Raw genomic sequence first — 17773 nt, forward strand, 5'->3', positions numbered from 1 at the left:
ATCAGCAGATTTTGCTTCCCCAAACACATCAAGACGACGTATTCTATGGCGATTCTTGAATCTTTTAAGTCATCCATCTGAGAACTGGCACGATTCTCCAATTGACATCTTTTCAGCAAAATCTTTGGCTTTTTCTTGCAGCGTTGGGCCTAATATAGCTACACCTTCAGACTTTTTAAGACAAAACCACTCGTACAACACTTTGTCCAGCATTTCCACACGTTTATGCTGTAGCGTGTGGCGATTTTCTCCAGCTTCAGGCGTGTCACTCAACTTCGCAAACTCTCTTAGTTTTTTTGATTGGGCCTTGATATCGTAAATGGTAGACGACCCAATGCCGTATTCTTCCTTTAGTATTTTTCTATTTTCGCCTTTCTTCAATCTTCTACATATATCCACCTTCTGCTTAAGTGAAAGCACCACACTTTCCTCTTCTCAACTTTGGGTATGATAAAATAGAGTTGGCTAAAATGTGCACGGAGGTGGCTAACACGTGGCGGGAGAAGTGAATGGGACTGAGAAGCCCTGGTGGCGGCGAGAGCAACTACAACCACGTGCAGGGATTTTAAACACACGGGATTTTTTTTTTTTTTTTTTTTATACGTCTATCTTTATCACAATTTTTCTATTTTCGTGAAAAATGTGCCGGTTATTTGAAGTGCCGGATACAAGAAGGCCGGATACCAGGACTTTTACTGTATAAAAAATAAATCATACGACAATTGACTAAAACATATGAATCTTTTTTCCCTAAAAAGTGTTGACTCAGAGGTGAATTGATACAGGTCTTTAAGATTCTAAAGGGGATTGACAACATCAGAAGTGACAAAATTTTCACACTGAATGAGAATCCAATAAGAAATAATGGTCTCAAACTGTCAGGAAATAGATTTAATTTGGAAGTGGGTAGAAACAACTTTGCCAACTGTATTAATGAATGGAATAAACTTCCTGCAGAGGCAGTGCAATGTAGTTCTGTTTGAAGCTTTAAGATTCATTTAGATAAACACCTAAGCAAGATGCTGTAATGCCTGCCATTTATTTTATATTGTTTGTTTATTATTATTTGCTTGATTTTCATTTATTATTATTTATCTGTCAATTTATTATTTACTATTTACCTGTTTGTTTATTATTCTGTACCTATGCATTTATTTATTTATTTTATTATCATTTATGTTATAATTTGTATTATCATTATTATGTTTTTTTCTGCATCTGACCTAGTTATGGACCAAAAGGTCTCCTGTTGGCATGCTCCTCCTTTGTAATCTTTTGTAGGACACAATTTCACTACACACTAAGGGAGGACAAGACATCACCCCACATCCACATGCCAAATGCCTAAGTGTCACACTGAGTGAAGACCGCTCGTTCCAACAACATATCTCAGAGGCAGTGACAAGAGCCAAAAGGATGGCTGGATGGAACCTTTGTCACAAGGGAGCCACAGGTAATTCTGACCCTATGGAACGTCCTAGTACAGCTCATACTGGACAATTTTATCCAGTGGTGGTCACCTCACAAGAGGAGTGACATGCAACTGCTAGAAGCAGACAAATAGCAAAACTGAGGGACCTTGACTACTGGGACAGGACATACAGAGCTGTCTATATCTGGAAGGTCCTGGAGCAATAAGTGCCTGATCCTACAGCCTCAGAACTCCTGCAGCCCACAACCAACAAGAGGACTGGACACAAGTGCACCAGAAGGAATCTACCATCCAAAGCCACAGCAAGAGTTAAAACCCTGCTGGTGTCGAGTGTGGCACATGATGGGTCTAAGATATTTAATGCACTGTTCAGAAGGGGGAAGAACATCACTTGTTGCCCAGTGCACAGATTCAAAACTAACCAGGACAAGTTCCTAAAATGTGTACCAGACAACAACACCCCCCCCCCCCCAGTACTGGGCTATACCAGCAGATGTAGGGCCTCTAACATCGTACCAGATCAAGTGGACATCTTGTACAAGACACCAGATCTGGCAGCACTAGTGGATCACAATGACTGTGAAAGGATCTCAAGACATCACCAAGTAAAATCAAGCAAGTAAACATAAGGCTAGAACTGGTAAAATTCCAGAATCATATAAACATGAATATTTAACATGAATTTTATGTTGTCCAATAGCTAACCTAATATAAGCTAAGCTAATTAATTATTCAGCCTATGCATCCAGCTCTTCATTAACATAATGTAACAATTCCATAAAAAATAGGTCTTTAAAATTAAAAAAATGGAAGAAGTGAAAAAGTGTTTGTGTAAAACTGGAATGTAACCTTTCCTCATATTCATAGATGTAGATGATATCAACTAGAACACTTTTTGTATGAGCTAGTGACACTAATTCATTGTGATTAAATAGTGGTAGTCAAAGGTGGTTGTGAACAGTTTACTTCATAATTAAATTTTGTTCATTATTTTCCAAATTTAGTCCAGTTTCTGAAATCGAAGACTGATCTCACATTTACTGCATTCACTGAGGCTCTTCCATATATCAGCCATACAAACTATTCTAGTTTAACCATCCTATATACCAAGAGCTTTTTCCTCCATATAAGGGAAGTAGCCAAGTTAAAAGCACACCCTTTCCACTCCCATCCACCAACCTTTTCCCCTCTCTCATCGTAGCTCCTCATGGCTGTAGAAAAAGAGAAGATAGGGAGAAATCCCTTTGGGCTGCATCAAAATATCATTCACACATAAGCTCCCCCCCAAATCCCCCCGCCCCTCTCTTGCATAACAGTATCATCAATGCACAGTCACTTTCCACTCATCCCCATCTCCTGCCTTCTCCCTTTCTCAATAGACATTGCTCAATGCTCCCTTCACCCCATCCATCTATCTTATCCTTGGTCATCTCAAGTTCACTCCCCCCACCTCTGCATTCCACACCTCTTACTAATCTTTCATCATTCATTTTTTCAATGTATCCAAACCATCCCAATAATCTTTGATCAGCTCTATATTCCATCTCCTTTTCCACTCCTGCTCTCCTCACCTTGTTTCTCACTCTATCCAATCCAGTAACCCCTACCATACTTCTCAGACATTTCATCTCAAACACGTTCAAACTTTTCCTCTTTGCCTCTCTTAAATTCCAAGTTGCTGCCCTAGACAATGCCGTTTATACAGTCACCCCTTCATACAATTTCCTTTTTGCATCCATTCCCATATGACTATTTCTCATGACACACTTTCCCTAAGGCGTTTACATGCTTCTCTCAATCTACAATTTACCTTCACCTCTCCCTTTCCTGCCACATGTTACCCTAAATACCTAAAACTATCCACTTCCTACAGCATATCTTCTTTCAGCTTTCTCCTATCCTTCCCAAACTCTGTCACTAACTCCCTTAACCCCTTCCATACGGTGCCGCACACGTAGGCGTCATGGACTTAGATCTCGGTGGCAGCAGCCAATGCCAGCCGTACGACGTGTCGTAATAATACTCGCATCATAAAATATAGTCACCGCTTATATCGATCGTTCTCTCTTCACCCGTGAATTTTGATAACCATAGAAAATGCGATTACAAAAGAATTAGAAAGAATGTCATTATGGAGGGGCAACTACAATAAATATAATCAAGACGCCGATATGGCAGCCTCGCGAATACACTCGCTCCCCATGACGCCTACGTGTGCGGCACCGTATGGAAGGGGTTAATACCTCAAGTGCCACAAGTGCAGTGTCAACAACAAACAACTAGCTTACCTCTCACTTTTCCCCATTTTCTTTAACCATCTCCAGTCCCCTGCCCATTACCCTCGTCTTTACCTCCTGCATCACCCCATCCATGTACATATTAACCAGCCATGGTGACATGACCCATCCTTGATGCACTCCCACCTTTACCTCAAACCACTTGCCCTCTATTTCCTATTCTAACACAGGCTCTGCTACCCATGTAGGTAGATAGGGGTGTACAGTCCTCCTCTGGGCAAGTGAATTTGTACACTACGTGGGATTGACATATTCCATGAGATTTTGGGGCAGTGTGGTTTCTCAGAATTAGAGAAGATGTTTTCTTGTTCCTGTAATAAATGATGAGGACAACTACCACCCTGTCCAGAAGAATCACCCTTCACCTGCAACAAGGAGGACCTAAACAACACCTTTGGACCCACCATCTCGATAGGGAAACCATGATAAATAATACAGAAATAGTCGCAGAGGGGAAGGACCTCCTACATCTGACCATCTAGGAGGCTGTAATTATAAAAGATTTACAACCCATTATTAATATACAAACAAATGATTTCTCTCTCCTCCCCAGCATGAAACCTACATGTAGGAGACATTTGATCACAAAAATAGAGCCACTGGATCAGAGAACACCCACACACAGACAACCCACAGAGGTTGAAAACAAGCACCCCACAGAGGACAAAATGTCATGCCTTAGACAATCAGCTAGGCTGAGGAATCAGCCAAATAGCACCAGCCAAGCAGAGGAGAGTCATTAGTGATCTCTCCAAGTTTTGTCTTTATTCATTTTTGTACTGTCCATAGGCTTACCTCTCTTCATTCCAACTGAAGATGCAGAACGATCTGCAAAACGTCTTGGGTTTTTTCCACTGTGTTTTGTTTATTTTCATTTATTTTGTGGATAATGTGGACTTCTGTGTTAATATAAGTTTCCAATGTCAATTGGAAATTTGCTTCATCCCCTCTCTTTTCTTCAGAAATCTACTTTCCGAAAGCTAGAAAGCTTACGAAAGAAATTTATTTCTAATGAATTTGCTGTCATTTTCAACAGAATCTGCTTGAAAGAGAATCTGCCACGCTTCACGAATATATATATATATATATATATATACATACATACATACTATGTGCTACGACATATCTTTGTTGTGATACATACATACATACATACATACATACATACAGGCTTTCACATCACCGTGAAACAAATATATATCTTCAGACAGAGTAAGGTAGATAGAAGGGTGTTTAAATACAAAAGTAGGGAAGGAATATGGGCATAGGGGAACAGCAGTGGGGAAGGGGAAACTGTACAGAAGTTGGGGCATGACCATACCTCTCTTGCTTCGACCTGACTACATGTGGTTCAATCAGGCAGAAACCTTTTCATCACCAATTTGGTTAACAATTGATCTCATTTGAAATGTTCATAGGTTAAGTTTACATTTCTATCAAGAGTGCCTGAGATTAAACATTTGATCACATTTCTCTCAGGTAAACTCCTTGCTTTTGCTAAGATTGTTGCTATGAACCAATCGGTATGATGGTTATTTAATGATTTATGATGAAACGAGCATTGTTTTGTTTGGCAGGTCTCATATGTTAGAAAATCCTTTGTTTCCAAGTTTTTAGTGTCTTTGTCATATTTTGTAACAACTTGTTTTGAATTACCTTTTCAGAGCTTTCTTCAGCAGGACTCCAGGGCCCTCGGCTTCACCTCAGTCAGCCCAAACTTCTGACAAGGACAAGTAAGGAAAAAAAAAGGGGGGAGGGGAGGATAATGTGGAATCGGTAAAATTTTGTGTATATGCTTTATAACGAGACAAGATATCTAGTGTTGCATGTGTAACCTCTCCTTGCAGAATATTTGTCAGTGAATTAAGTTCCTTTGCCATTATGTAATGACTGAAATGATTTTGTTCTGATAATAACTAAGAAGATAAATAAAAAAGGAGGATGAAATAAGTATTAACAGTATCACTGATGCACACATACAGCTGCAACACTTCCTATATAAACACAGCATACATGTAATACTTGTACAGGAAATCAAAATATCCTGAACCATACTACCCTCATTCACTGACTACACCACAGTCATGGAAGACAAAACTCACCAAAAAGGTGGATGGGTAGCACTAATACGTAAGTCTAGCTTTAAAAAAAAAAACAACAACTAATCACTCACTCACATATACCAGAGCAAAAATAATTACAAACCACAAACGGAAAACAAAATAAAAGATGATAAAAATCTACCTCCACCCTTGACTGCCATTCTCTGCCCTATGTGATAAAAAAACCAACCTTAAACTCTCCACTTTCTCTAGTCTTTCCTGTAGGACTTATTGCTACCCTCACCCTGTTTACATCTCATCACCTTATGTTTACCCAGATTTACTTTCAACTTTCTCCTTTGACATACTCTCCTGAACTTTGTCACTAGCTGCTTTAAACACTCCTCTGACTCAGCCACAAGAGCAGTGTCATCAGTAAACAATAACTACTGGCTCACCTCCCACTTTCTTTCACTAACCATTTCCAGTTCCCTGCCCATCACCTTCACATTTACCTCCTACGGCACCCTCTTCATGTACGTTGAACAACCATGGTGACATTATGTACTTCTCCAAAACAAGTTTCAAGTCCACAATCCTAGAAAGTAGGAAAATAGCTAGAGATACTTATGATTGAACTAGACATAGGGACTACCCACTCACGTAGAAGGCCCTGATAAAATCTGGCACTCATCCACCTAAGACACCATGGTTGAAATGCAATAATAGATTCACCTAAAGCATTAGTGAGTGTAGTTGCTATTAGAAATGGAGTTAAGTCAGGTTCAAATGTTCTTACTGATGTTGTTGAACCAGTATCAATTAAAAAATACATCTTTCTGCATCTGATTTGGCAACTCACTTTAAGTGGCAATCCGATGGTTGCAACAAAATCTACGGACTGCTCATTCATTTTCCTGACTGGACAGAAGAATCAGGTTGTGAGACAGGCAAAGTTGAATGTGAGTTGGGCATAAGCTTAAGATTGTGGGATGGAATTAAGCATCAACTCTTGCAGTTTTTAGCATTCTTGCCATAATATAGGTGATATCTACATACTTGAGGGTGTTGCTTTGAGCTGAAAGCATATATACTAATGGGTAAAGAGGAGTGTGAGTAATGTGTCACATGTAACAATTGTTGTGAACTTGAGTTGAATCTTTGGTTATGGTTACCATTGTTGAGCCTCTATGGAACATTACAAATTCTGTTATATGAAACATTAATATAATTTGCATCATTGGACCTGTTTCCTATAAAGGGATTAGGTACAGGATGTTCTAACAAGGTAACTAACACATGGGCTAACTCATTCAAAAAGGTATTAGCATGATACATTACTAGTAGTGGATTTATAGTACTAGGTAGAGCTTAGAGGAACTTAATTCATAAAAAAAATCTTGTAATTTCTAAAGGTATGGCTATTTTACCTAGTTCCTGAAGATACGTGGTTGGTTTTGTGCATAAAATCTTGTTTTTCAACACTAAGTTGTTGAAAAGCTGTAGCTTTGATTTGATATATAAAGGTTCTACATACATACATATACCAAGGCTTTTTCCCCCTTACAAGGGGGTAGCCAAAAAGAAAAAGGCATAAAATCATTCCCACCCATTCCATCCCTGAATAAACTCCACACCCCTCCACCCTCCCTCTTATCTTAGCACCTCTTGAATGACGGGTCATCCCTGCACCTTGTCCACTGCCCTGGGTCAGAAGCAGTGTCGCAAGACACAGCACATCCACAGCAAGGCCGCTTCATTAAATCGGCGACCCCCCCTCTCCGTCCCCCCATTGCATAAAATGAGAGGACGGGGAGAAATCCCTTCGGGCTGCGTCAAATTTTGCTCACACATACTACCTCAACCCCCATCCACCTGCCCATTCCACCTCATGCAATCACAACATCATCCATATACAACCATTCTCCATTCACCCCTGTCTTCTGTCCTCTCCCGTCCTTCCTCAACAGACATTCCCCTCTTCCCCAAAGCCCCCTTCACCCCATCCATCCACCTCATCCAAGGACGTCCCCTCATGTTCACTCCCTCCACATCTGCCTTCCACACCTCTTTTACTAGTCTTTCTTCACTCATTCTTTCCATGTGTCCAAACCATCCTAATATTCTTTCATCAACCCTATCTCCCAGCTCCTTTTCCACCCCTGTTCTCCTCCTCACCTCCTCATTTCTCACTCTATCTAGCCTAGTAACCCCCATCATACTTCTCAGACACCTCATCTCAAACACATTCAAACTCCTTCTCTCTTCTTCTCTTATGTTCCATGTTTCTGCCCCATACAGTGCTGTTGGCACAATCACTCCTTCATACAGTCTCCTCTTAGCATCCATTCCCAAATGTCTATTCCTCATTACACTCTTTAATCCACCAAGGCATTTACTCGCTTCTCTCAATCTACATTCTACCTCCACTTTCACTCCACCTTTCCCTGCCACATTTGCACCCAAGTATCTAAAACTATCCACTTCCTCAAGTCACTCTCCCTTAATGCTCACTTCCAGTCTACTGCCACTTTCACCCCTTGTACATCTCATCACCTTACTTTTACCCACATTTATCTTTAGCTCTCTTCTATCACATACTCTCCCAAACTCTGCCACCAACTTCCTCAATCCCTCCTCCGATCCTACAAGCGCAGTGTTGTCCGCAAACAACAGCTGGCTCACCTCCCACTTTTCTCCATTTTCTTTAACCATCTCCAATCCCTTGCCCACTACCCTAGATTACTAATTCTCATCAAATTTCTGAGAATTTAACACTGTATCACCATTTTTAGTGATGATATTGTCAGGTGAGTTAGAGATTAAGTGGTGAAATTTGGTGGTTGGGTTAGTTACCTTTGCCAGTGAAAACTGTGATATCAAAATTACAAACCACTTGTTGATGTTGCTCTTGTTGAATGTTGGTGGTTTGACAGTAACAGCTACTGCTAAAGTAGGATCCATGTTCTGTATTGCTTGTTGAGACATGATACATCAGATAGTAAACAATTTATGGCATTTGTGTGTTCCCGTCCAAGGTAGCAGTGTCATTCTTGTGCAAGTATGAGGAGAAAGTGGGAATCGATTCTTCAATCAACTTCTAGCCCATATTAAGTCACTTCAGAAAGGTCACCATTACAGGGACAGGGAAACTCAATCTTAGGTTTCTTGTTTATTGAATACAAAGAAAGGTAGGAAATTGAAGGTAGGGAGTAGAGAATTGAGGCTTGATGATAGGCAATAGAGTAGAGCAAAGGAGAAAAGAGAGGCCCAGACTTGGCACTAAGTTCTGCTAAGAGCTCCTCATGGAGTCAAGATCTTCTTTTCACTGAGTAATGCGAGTGAACAAACATTGCTACTACAATTGACAGCACTTACATAGAACTAAGTGGTTTCATGCTTGTAACATTTTTACTTCAAATCTGGCCAGGCCTATTTTGTGTTGGTACTGTCTTAATTCCAGGTAGTGTCCTCAGTGCAGGCATACTAGTGTGGTTCTTGTCTGGTCTGGGAGGGTTTTCTCAGTGGGGATTGTTGTTAGTTTTGAATTTAATAGTGTTTCTTCAAGGGCTTGTTTAGTTATTGGGATGTGTATGTGTTTTTATGAGAATGTTTTGTGTAATGAAGGTGATAAGTTTTAGATGTTTAAATAATATGCTGTTGGTGTAGTTTTTTGTTGCATGCTGTTGGTGGTGCTTGAGAAATATGTAAAGGGTGTATGTTAATTAGAGTTCTGGTGTAGAATTGTGTTTCTGTCACAAACATTACTAATCAAGTATTGGAGGGATTTAAGACCAGAATGAGCAAGACACACAAACAATTTACAAACTGCAGAATAGAGTATACAGTAATAATAGGATACACCAAATCCACCTCCCTCTATAGAACACCTACACAAATAAATAGACATCCTTCCCATAGATTATCACATGAAAATGATAGATGTACTTCTGCAAGAGCCCTCAATCCTACTCACTCATTTCATTACATCATATAAGGATAATCAATTGGAAAAAAAAACTTACTACTCAAACATGTACAACAATCTACCATTGTTACCATGCAATATATACATACAAAAACATGTTTACATTCATATGAAAAAATAAGATATTCATAATCAACCACCAAACTCCTTATTCCATGAAACCCCTTTCAAGAGAAGCAAAAACCACGCTGGCACACTTGTTTAAGTCACTGTGTCTCACCTAAAATTAAGTTTCGTAGCCTATGCTTACATACAAATACATCCTCATGACATCATGGAGGAGTGGAGTGAGAGCAGTACGCACAATGCCTATGCATGATTTCACGTATAGAATCTTCAAGAAAAATACAAATAAACTAGAATTAATATTCAGTTAAATTCCTGGGCATACATCACCATCCAGACAGTGGCAGCACAGAATAGGCTTATCAATATAAACAAACCATCACACAGAGGACACTATCTCACCCTAGTTATACTCCAACAACAACACAATACTTCTTCCTTAAGTGGCTGTTGCCTATCTCAGGAAATGTGGGTCTCCTGGAAGAGAGACATGGGGGGGAATTATTGATTGATCTTTCACATATATATATATATATATATTATATATATGTAATATATATATATATATATATATATATTATATATTATTATATATATGTAATATATATATATATATATATATATATATAATATTAATAGCCTCTGAGCATAATTAGCCTTCTGAATTCAGCTCCGGCACTATGGGACACAAGTCACCGGTTGAACAGTAAGAAGAGGCGGAAATATCGCCACACTGTCCGGTAACTTGTAGACATAGTAAGCCCGCCGAGAGTCTAAGTATCGCTAAGACAATTATGCTCCGATGATTCGTCATCGGCCTTAGCTTAGCACTAGTGGCAGAATTGTCTTAGCTTACTTATCCGTTGATTAGCGTATCTAAATAATGGAGATCCGTCACCAAACTTTACAGGAGAGAAGTTCACATCTTTATGAACACCCACCACAGGAATTATGGAAAAATTATATTCCACATCGTTTCCGATTCATAAAAAGCAGCATTTAATGCAGCTAAGCTAATTATGCTCCCAGGCTATCGACATATATATATACAGTAGTAATTAAATGTAGACCCTTTATTAGACATGAAGTGTGTGATTATCATTCTTGTTTGAAATAGCATTACAGGAAAATGTTAATTCTTTTAATATAATGAAAGGTTTCCTTTTCAAATTGAAGGAAGAAATTGGTGAAAACTAAGAATGAGGATGAAGATGATTCTCCTATCAAGAAACGCTCTGGACGCAGAGCCAACATCATTGAAAGTGACAGTGAAGAGGAGGGGTCAGCAGAAGACAAAGTGCAGTAAGTAAATTTAGCAATTGAGGTCAACCTTTTTCATGTAGTTTAATAATCTGAAATAGAAAAAATGGTACTTGAAGGGCAAATGAATTGGGGATAAAAATATATTGGTTTCAGAGTGCTTCTCCAGAGCTTTCAGTATAGTGCTGTAAAATTAGTTTGGCCTATGTTTTTCAGGGGATCTCCATCTTCTGAAGAAGAGAAGGAAAACCGAGGGAATAGAAATGCTTCACCCCAAGTATCGAAGAAAGGAAGCTCAAAAGATAGTAAAGAAGATTCAGCTAAGGATGAAAGCTCAGAAAATGACAGCAAAGCTAAGAAAATACCCCTGAAGGAGGAAAAGGGGAAAACAGATGAAATAAAACAAAAGAAAACTCCTGCCAAAAGTGTGGAAAAGACACCTGGAAAGAGTGGGAAGAAAACACCTTCCAGAAGAGGTGAAAAGACCCCTGCCAAAAGTGGGAAGGATGAAACAGAAACAAAGGAAGAGATAGTAACAGATGATGAAGAACCAGGAACATCTAGAGACTCTGAGGAATATTCAGTTGGGTTTACCCAAGATAAGGTTCCTCCTTTAAGAAAGACAGGTAGGGTCATATATTTTCTATTGAGTTTATTTAAGCTGGAATACATTTGCCAAGGAAAGCTACAGTGTACAGTATCTAAATGCAAAATAATGTAAAGGCTCTAAATGTGAAAGGATTGCTATGATTATGTGTGTATTATAGATTCATTGAACTTGTAATTGGACAGTTCTTTATAACTGCTTTTACTTAATTTAGTTATTTTTTATGTTAGCACGAAAACAAATGAAACGTAAAAGTGATTCTATAGAAGAGAAACAGATGGAAGTTATCAAGAAGGTAAAAATGTCACCAAAAGATGGGAAGAAAGATGAGAAAAAGGAAGATGATGATGATGATGATGAAATTATGGAGGTAGAGAGCTCAGAAGAGATGAAGGGCAACACAGAAAATGATGAACAAAGGAAAAAGGAAGATACGAAAAAGGAAGTGAAGAGAAAATCAAAAGGATCTTCAGCTAGCTCCATGAATTTCCACCAATTCTTTGGTATGTTAAGTATTGAGCATTTGTTTTTAAGTATATATGATCAGAAATACAGACGCTCCTCAACTTACGTTTTAGTTACGTTCCGAACGGCCGAACGTAAGTTGAAAATGAACGTAAGTTGTTACTGTACTATACATCCGTAAATTCTATTACCGTATCTTATAAAACACCCCTAAATCATTAATTATACACATAACATTGTAAAATAATAACATTAATTTCAAATAAATTAAATTCAAGCAACATAAATTGAGATGGTGGAGGAGGCGGAGGAGGATGAGGCAAAGCATGTTCAGTTTGTTGTTTGTGCAATGTAAACAATGGACGCAGCATCATGCGCAGGTATCGTTTGAACTACGGAGAGCGCGCTAAACTAAAAAATTCACTAAATTTTTTTTTTTTTTTTTTTTTTTTTTTTTTACAATTTGTTTTTACAGTCGGTTCAAACGTAAAATCGAAAAAACATTAAACGAATGAATGTAAGTAGAGGAGCATCTGCAATGATTTATAAAGCATGAGTAGATGGGAATAGGTATTGCTGTATGGTGAAGTGGTGGAGTACCATTTGTGGCTTCGCTGTACCTTGACTTGAGCAGTGTGACATGGGACAGGGACAACCCCTCATCCATGAGATGGTGAGATGGAGGAATGTTCAGTATGTTTTAATTGTGTGATTTTTTCTCTCTTCTTCTCTTGTTTGTTCATTCATTCAGTGCACCAAACAAAGGATTACAAAGGCGGAGCATGCCGACAGGAGACCTTTTGGTCCATATCTAGGTCGGATGCGAAAAAAATCATAATAATGATAAAATGATAAATATAAACTATAATAATGTAAATAACAAATAAAATACATAAATGCATAGGTATAGTTAAATAATAAACAAACAGGTAAATAGTAAATAATAATAAATTGACATATAACTAATAATAAATGAAAATCAGACAGACAAATGATAACAAAACAAAAACAAATAATATAAAATAAATTATAATCATTACAGCATCTTGCTTAGGTGTTTATCTAAATGATTCTTAAAGCTTCGAACTGAACTACTTTGCACTACCTGTGCAGGAAGTTTATTCCATTCATTAGCTACATGGCTGGCAAAGTTGTTTCTACCTACTTCCAAATTAAATCTATTTCCGGACAGTTTGAGACCATTGTTTCTTGTTGGATTCTCATTCAATGTGAAAATTTTGTCACTTTTGATGTTGTCAATTCCCTTTAAAATCTTAACCCATATCGGACACAGAGCCGAGATATCGGTTTGTTCGACAGAGTCCTAATGACGATATTTCGGCTCCGTTTAAATTTCGCGGTTCTTAAAGATATTCGTCTTTGTTTACACTGAGCCGAGACTTGATGTATCTAGACCAACCATTGGCCTATCATTTCCACGAGGTGGTCCAGCCAACCAATCACAGGGTGGCTTATAAATTGAATCTTATCAGCAGTAGCGGCACATTCGCTTTCCTGATCAAAGTGCGTCGGAAACGTTTACATATTTTGCCCATTTTTTTTCTTGTGATTAGTGCCGTAATCAGAAAAAAAATTGTTATAGAAAAATAGATAAGTATCTGAGGAACAAAACTAATAATAGATATTGTTATACAGTGCGTAATACCTTTGAAATAGGCAAATATAAGACGGCCTCATTGCAAAAGTCATGGCGTCTGCGTGTTTTAGTGGTGAAGATGAAATTGTCTTTCAACTTTCTGATTCTAATATTTTTTTTTCATTATCCATATTAATTTTTCTTAGTTTCCTTTTCATCAAAAGAAAATACAGACTCTAAGCTTTATTTTGATGTATAATCATCCATATTATGTTTAATAACAAGTACATTTGTAAATAAAATTAAAATGTGAGTGTATGGGCCATTGTATCCATTGTTTTTATGAACGCATAGCAAATGCTTTGTTTACATATGTGCTCCGGGCAATAAGGGTTAAAGACCTGTATCAAGTCACCTCTGAGTCTACGCTTTTTTAGGGAAAACAGATTCATATGTTTTAGTCGATTTTCGTATGATTTATTTTTGATATTGGAATCAGTTTTGTGGCTTGCCACACATCCATTTCTACATTAGAGTAAAATTTGTACTCATAATCTCTACTGCAGATATCCTTTATGTTGACCCTTTGAACATACACTATCACTTGTTTGACTACTTTTTCCTTTGTGTGATCTTATGGTTATGAGGAGAAAAATGTGTACTTGTGCTGGGATATTATCATTAGGTCATCTGCATAGAGAACACTGATGTTAGGTTTTGGATTTGGTGTAGGGAGATCACTTGTGAAGGTGACAGTAGTTTTTTAGGGCAATTCCTTTTGCACAATATTTTGATACCAGATTGTTGTTTTGAAGTTTATTGGGCATTTCTTGTCATTGTTGTTGATGTCTGTCTTGGTGATCTTGACAGATAGTGAATGAATGAAAAGTTTTTGTTCTCATCTCATTTATCATTCCATCCATCCTTGAAACCCTCACCATACTTCTCAAACACTTCATCTCAAATCATACATACATATACCAAAGGCTTTTTCCCCCTTACAAGGGAGGTAGCCAAAAAACAAAGGCATAAATACCATTCCCACCCATTCCATCCCTAATACACTCCACGCCCCTCCACCCTCTACCCTCCCATCTCAAACACATTTAGGTTTTCCTTTCCTGCTTTCCTTATATCCTAAGTTTGCTTCATACAAATGTGTGTCTAGTATGCTCCAAACATCCCACAACTATGTGGGGAAAGTTTCTTCTTCTTCTTCTTCTTCTTCTTCTTCTTCTTCTTCTTCTTCTTCTTCTTCTTCTTCTTCTTCTTCTTCTTCTTCTTCTTCTTCTTCTTCTTCTTCTTCTTCTTCTTCTTCTTCTTCTTCTTCTTCTTCTTCTTCTTCTTCTTCTTCTTCTTCTTCTTCTTCTTCTTCTTCTTCTTCTTCTTCTTCTTCTTCTTCTTCTTCTTCTTCTTCTTCTTCTGTCCTTTTTGAGTTTCCGTCTTCTTGTGTTTCTCTTATCCCAATTTAGTAAGTCATCTTTCATAACTCTGTAGATGGTTAACAAGTCACCTCTTTCTCTTCTTTGGTCCAGAGTCGGTAGTTCTAGTTTTGAGTCTTCATATGACATTTTTGATAGTGTTGGGGCCATCTTTGTAGTTGCTCTCTGGATTCTCTAAATTTATCTTGTAATCTTTTTAGTACTGGGTGACTAGTGTTGCTGTGTACTCCAAATTAGGCCTTATCATTGCGACTAGTATTTTCTTTAGCATTTTTTCATCCAAGTAAGTAAAAGCCACTTTTATTGATCTTAGCAAATTATAGATTTCGTTGACAGTTTTGTTTATATTTTTGTCAGGGGACATATTTTTTTGTGATGATCACCCCAGGTCTTTTTCAGATCCTACTTTCATTATCCCTTCCACATCTGCCTTCCACACCTGTTTTACTAGTCTTTCTTCACTCATTTTTTCCATGTGTCCAAACCATCCCAATACTCTTTTATCCACACTATCTTCAACTCCCTTTTCACCCTTGTTCTCCTTCTCACCTCCTCATTTCTCACTCTGTCCAGCTAGTAACTTGTATCATGCTTCTCAGACACCTCATCTCAAACACATTCAAACTTCTTCTCTCTTCCTCTCTTTATGTTCCATGTTTCTGCCCCATACAGTGCTGTCAGCACAATCACTCCTTCATACAATCTCCTTTTATCATCCATTCCCAAGTGTCTGTAATGAGAAATAGACATATGGGAATGGAGGCTAAGTGGAGATTGTATGAAGGAGTGATTGTACCGACAGCACTGTATGGGGCAGAAACATGGAAAATAAGAGAGGAAGAGAGAAGGAGTTTGAATGTGTTCGAGATGAGGTGTCTGAGAAGTATGATAGGGGTTACTAGGCTGGATAGAGTGAGAAATGAGGATGTGAGGAGAACAAGGGTGGAAAGGGAGTTGGGAGATAGGGTGGATGAAAGAGTATTGGGATGTTTTGGACACGTGGAAAGAATGAGTAAAGAAATATTAGTAAAAGAGGTGTGGAAGGAGTGAACATGAGGAGGCGACCTAGGATGAGATAAATGGGGTAAAAGGGGCTTTGGGAAAGAGGGGAATGTCTATTGAAGAAGGATGGGAGAGGACAGAAGATGGATGAATGAAGAATGGATGGTTGTATATGGATGATGTTGTGATGCATGAGGTGGAATGGGTGGGGGATGGGGGGTGAGGGAGTTTGTGTGAGAAAAATTTGATGCAGCCCAAAGGGATTTCTCCCTGTCTTCTCCTTTTCTGCATGAGGGGACGGAGAGGGGGGGTTGTCGATTTAATAAAGTAGCCTTGCTGTGGATGTGCTGTGTCTTGTGACACTGCTTCTGACCCAGGGCAGTGGACAAGATGCAGGGATGACCCATCATATGGGAGGTGCGAAGATAAGAGGGTGGAGGGGAGTGGAGTGTAATAGGGATGGAATGGGTGGGAGTGGTTTTTATGCCTTTTTCTTTTTGGCTACCTCCCTTATAAGGGTAAAAAAGCCTTTGATATATGTATGTATGATTTATTTATTTCTTGAATATACCATTTTTTCAGGCTCATATCTAACACTCCAATAGAACTGCATTGTCTCAGTCTGTTCTTTTCTTGTTTTTTTCTTTAGGTTTGTTTCTTAATGTCTTAATTTTTTCTCTATCTTCATGTCTTTTTTTATCCATATATTTTTATAGTGTTTGTTTCTTGCTAATTTTCCTGTTCTCGCAAAGATTTCTTCTGCCATTTGTGACCTAAATTTGATCTTTAGTGATCAACTTTTTACTTTTCCTTCTGCATATTTACCTATTCTGTGAACTTCCTCTATTTCCTTTTTGTGAATATTGTTCTTCATCTTTTATTACTTTTGGAACATTTCTTGCCAATTCTTTGTCCTTTTTATCTCTCAGGAACCAATTTGGGTTATGTTTTTCCTTTGGACCATATATTATTACACACTTTTTTTTTTTTTTTTTTTTTTTTCCCTACTGTATCTCTTGCTAGATTTTCATTTTCCTTAATTATCTTAATAACAGCATCTTCAGCCTACTCCTGCATTTGTTGATGAACTATTTCTTTAAAAATTACCTTATCTTCTTTGTCTTTTTACAATCATTCATGAGCTGTTGTGAATTGTCTTCTCTTGTGCTTTTTCCCACTTTCATGGTCATTGCTTTTATCAGTTAATCCACCGCTTTATGGTCTCATTATTTGTGTTTTCATTAATTTTGAACCTCTCATTTTCACATTTAACTCAGCCACTTCTTTTTTTAGTGCATTTAACTCTAATTTCTGTGTTTACTTTTTTAAGTCACTTCCTTGTTTAGGTCTTTATTCGTCTTCCATAGATCAATAGTTTCCCGCTTTCATGATTTGTTCATATTTCTCATGCCCCTCTCTATGTCTGTAACTCTACTAAAGAGCCTTCTTTCATACCCACAAAATCCAGAGAAATGACCCTCATCGCCATATCAAATAGAAACCTTTTCATGCCTCTCGGTATGTGTGTGTGTGTATTCATTCATATTTATATTTTTATGTGTATATATTTAAAGG

The 17773-nt window shown here is 38.1% G+C and overlaps 1 protein-coding gene across 1 annotated transcript in view; it reads left to right on the plus strand.

Annotated features, from left to right (window-relative positions):
• Positions 1 to 17773, plus strand: part of DNAlig1 (DNA ligase 1) — a 52357-nt gene that overhangs the window by 8885 nt on the left and 25699 nt on the right. Inside the window, exons 2-5 of the mRNA XM_076183096.1 lie at positions 5394 to 5462; positions 11002 to 11127; positions 11302 to 11711; positions 11923 to 12195. Coding sequence (XP_076039211.1) covers positions 5394 to 5462; positions 11002 to 11127; positions 11302 to 11711; positions 11923 to 12195 — 878 coding nt within the window. The remainder of the gene's footprint in view (positions 1 to 5393; positions 5463 to 11001; positions 11128 to 11301; positions 11712 to 11922; positions 12196 to 17773) is intronic.

Source organism: Oratosquilla oratoria, chromosome 1 (assembly GCF_046742065.1).
Source record: "Oratosquilla oratoria isolate Oo_2021 chromosome 1, ASM4674206v1, whole genome shotgun sequence".
NCBI classification, from domain to species: Eukaryota; Metazoa; Arthropoda; class Malacostraca; order Stomatopoda; family Squillidae; genus Oratosquilla; species Oratosquilla oratoria.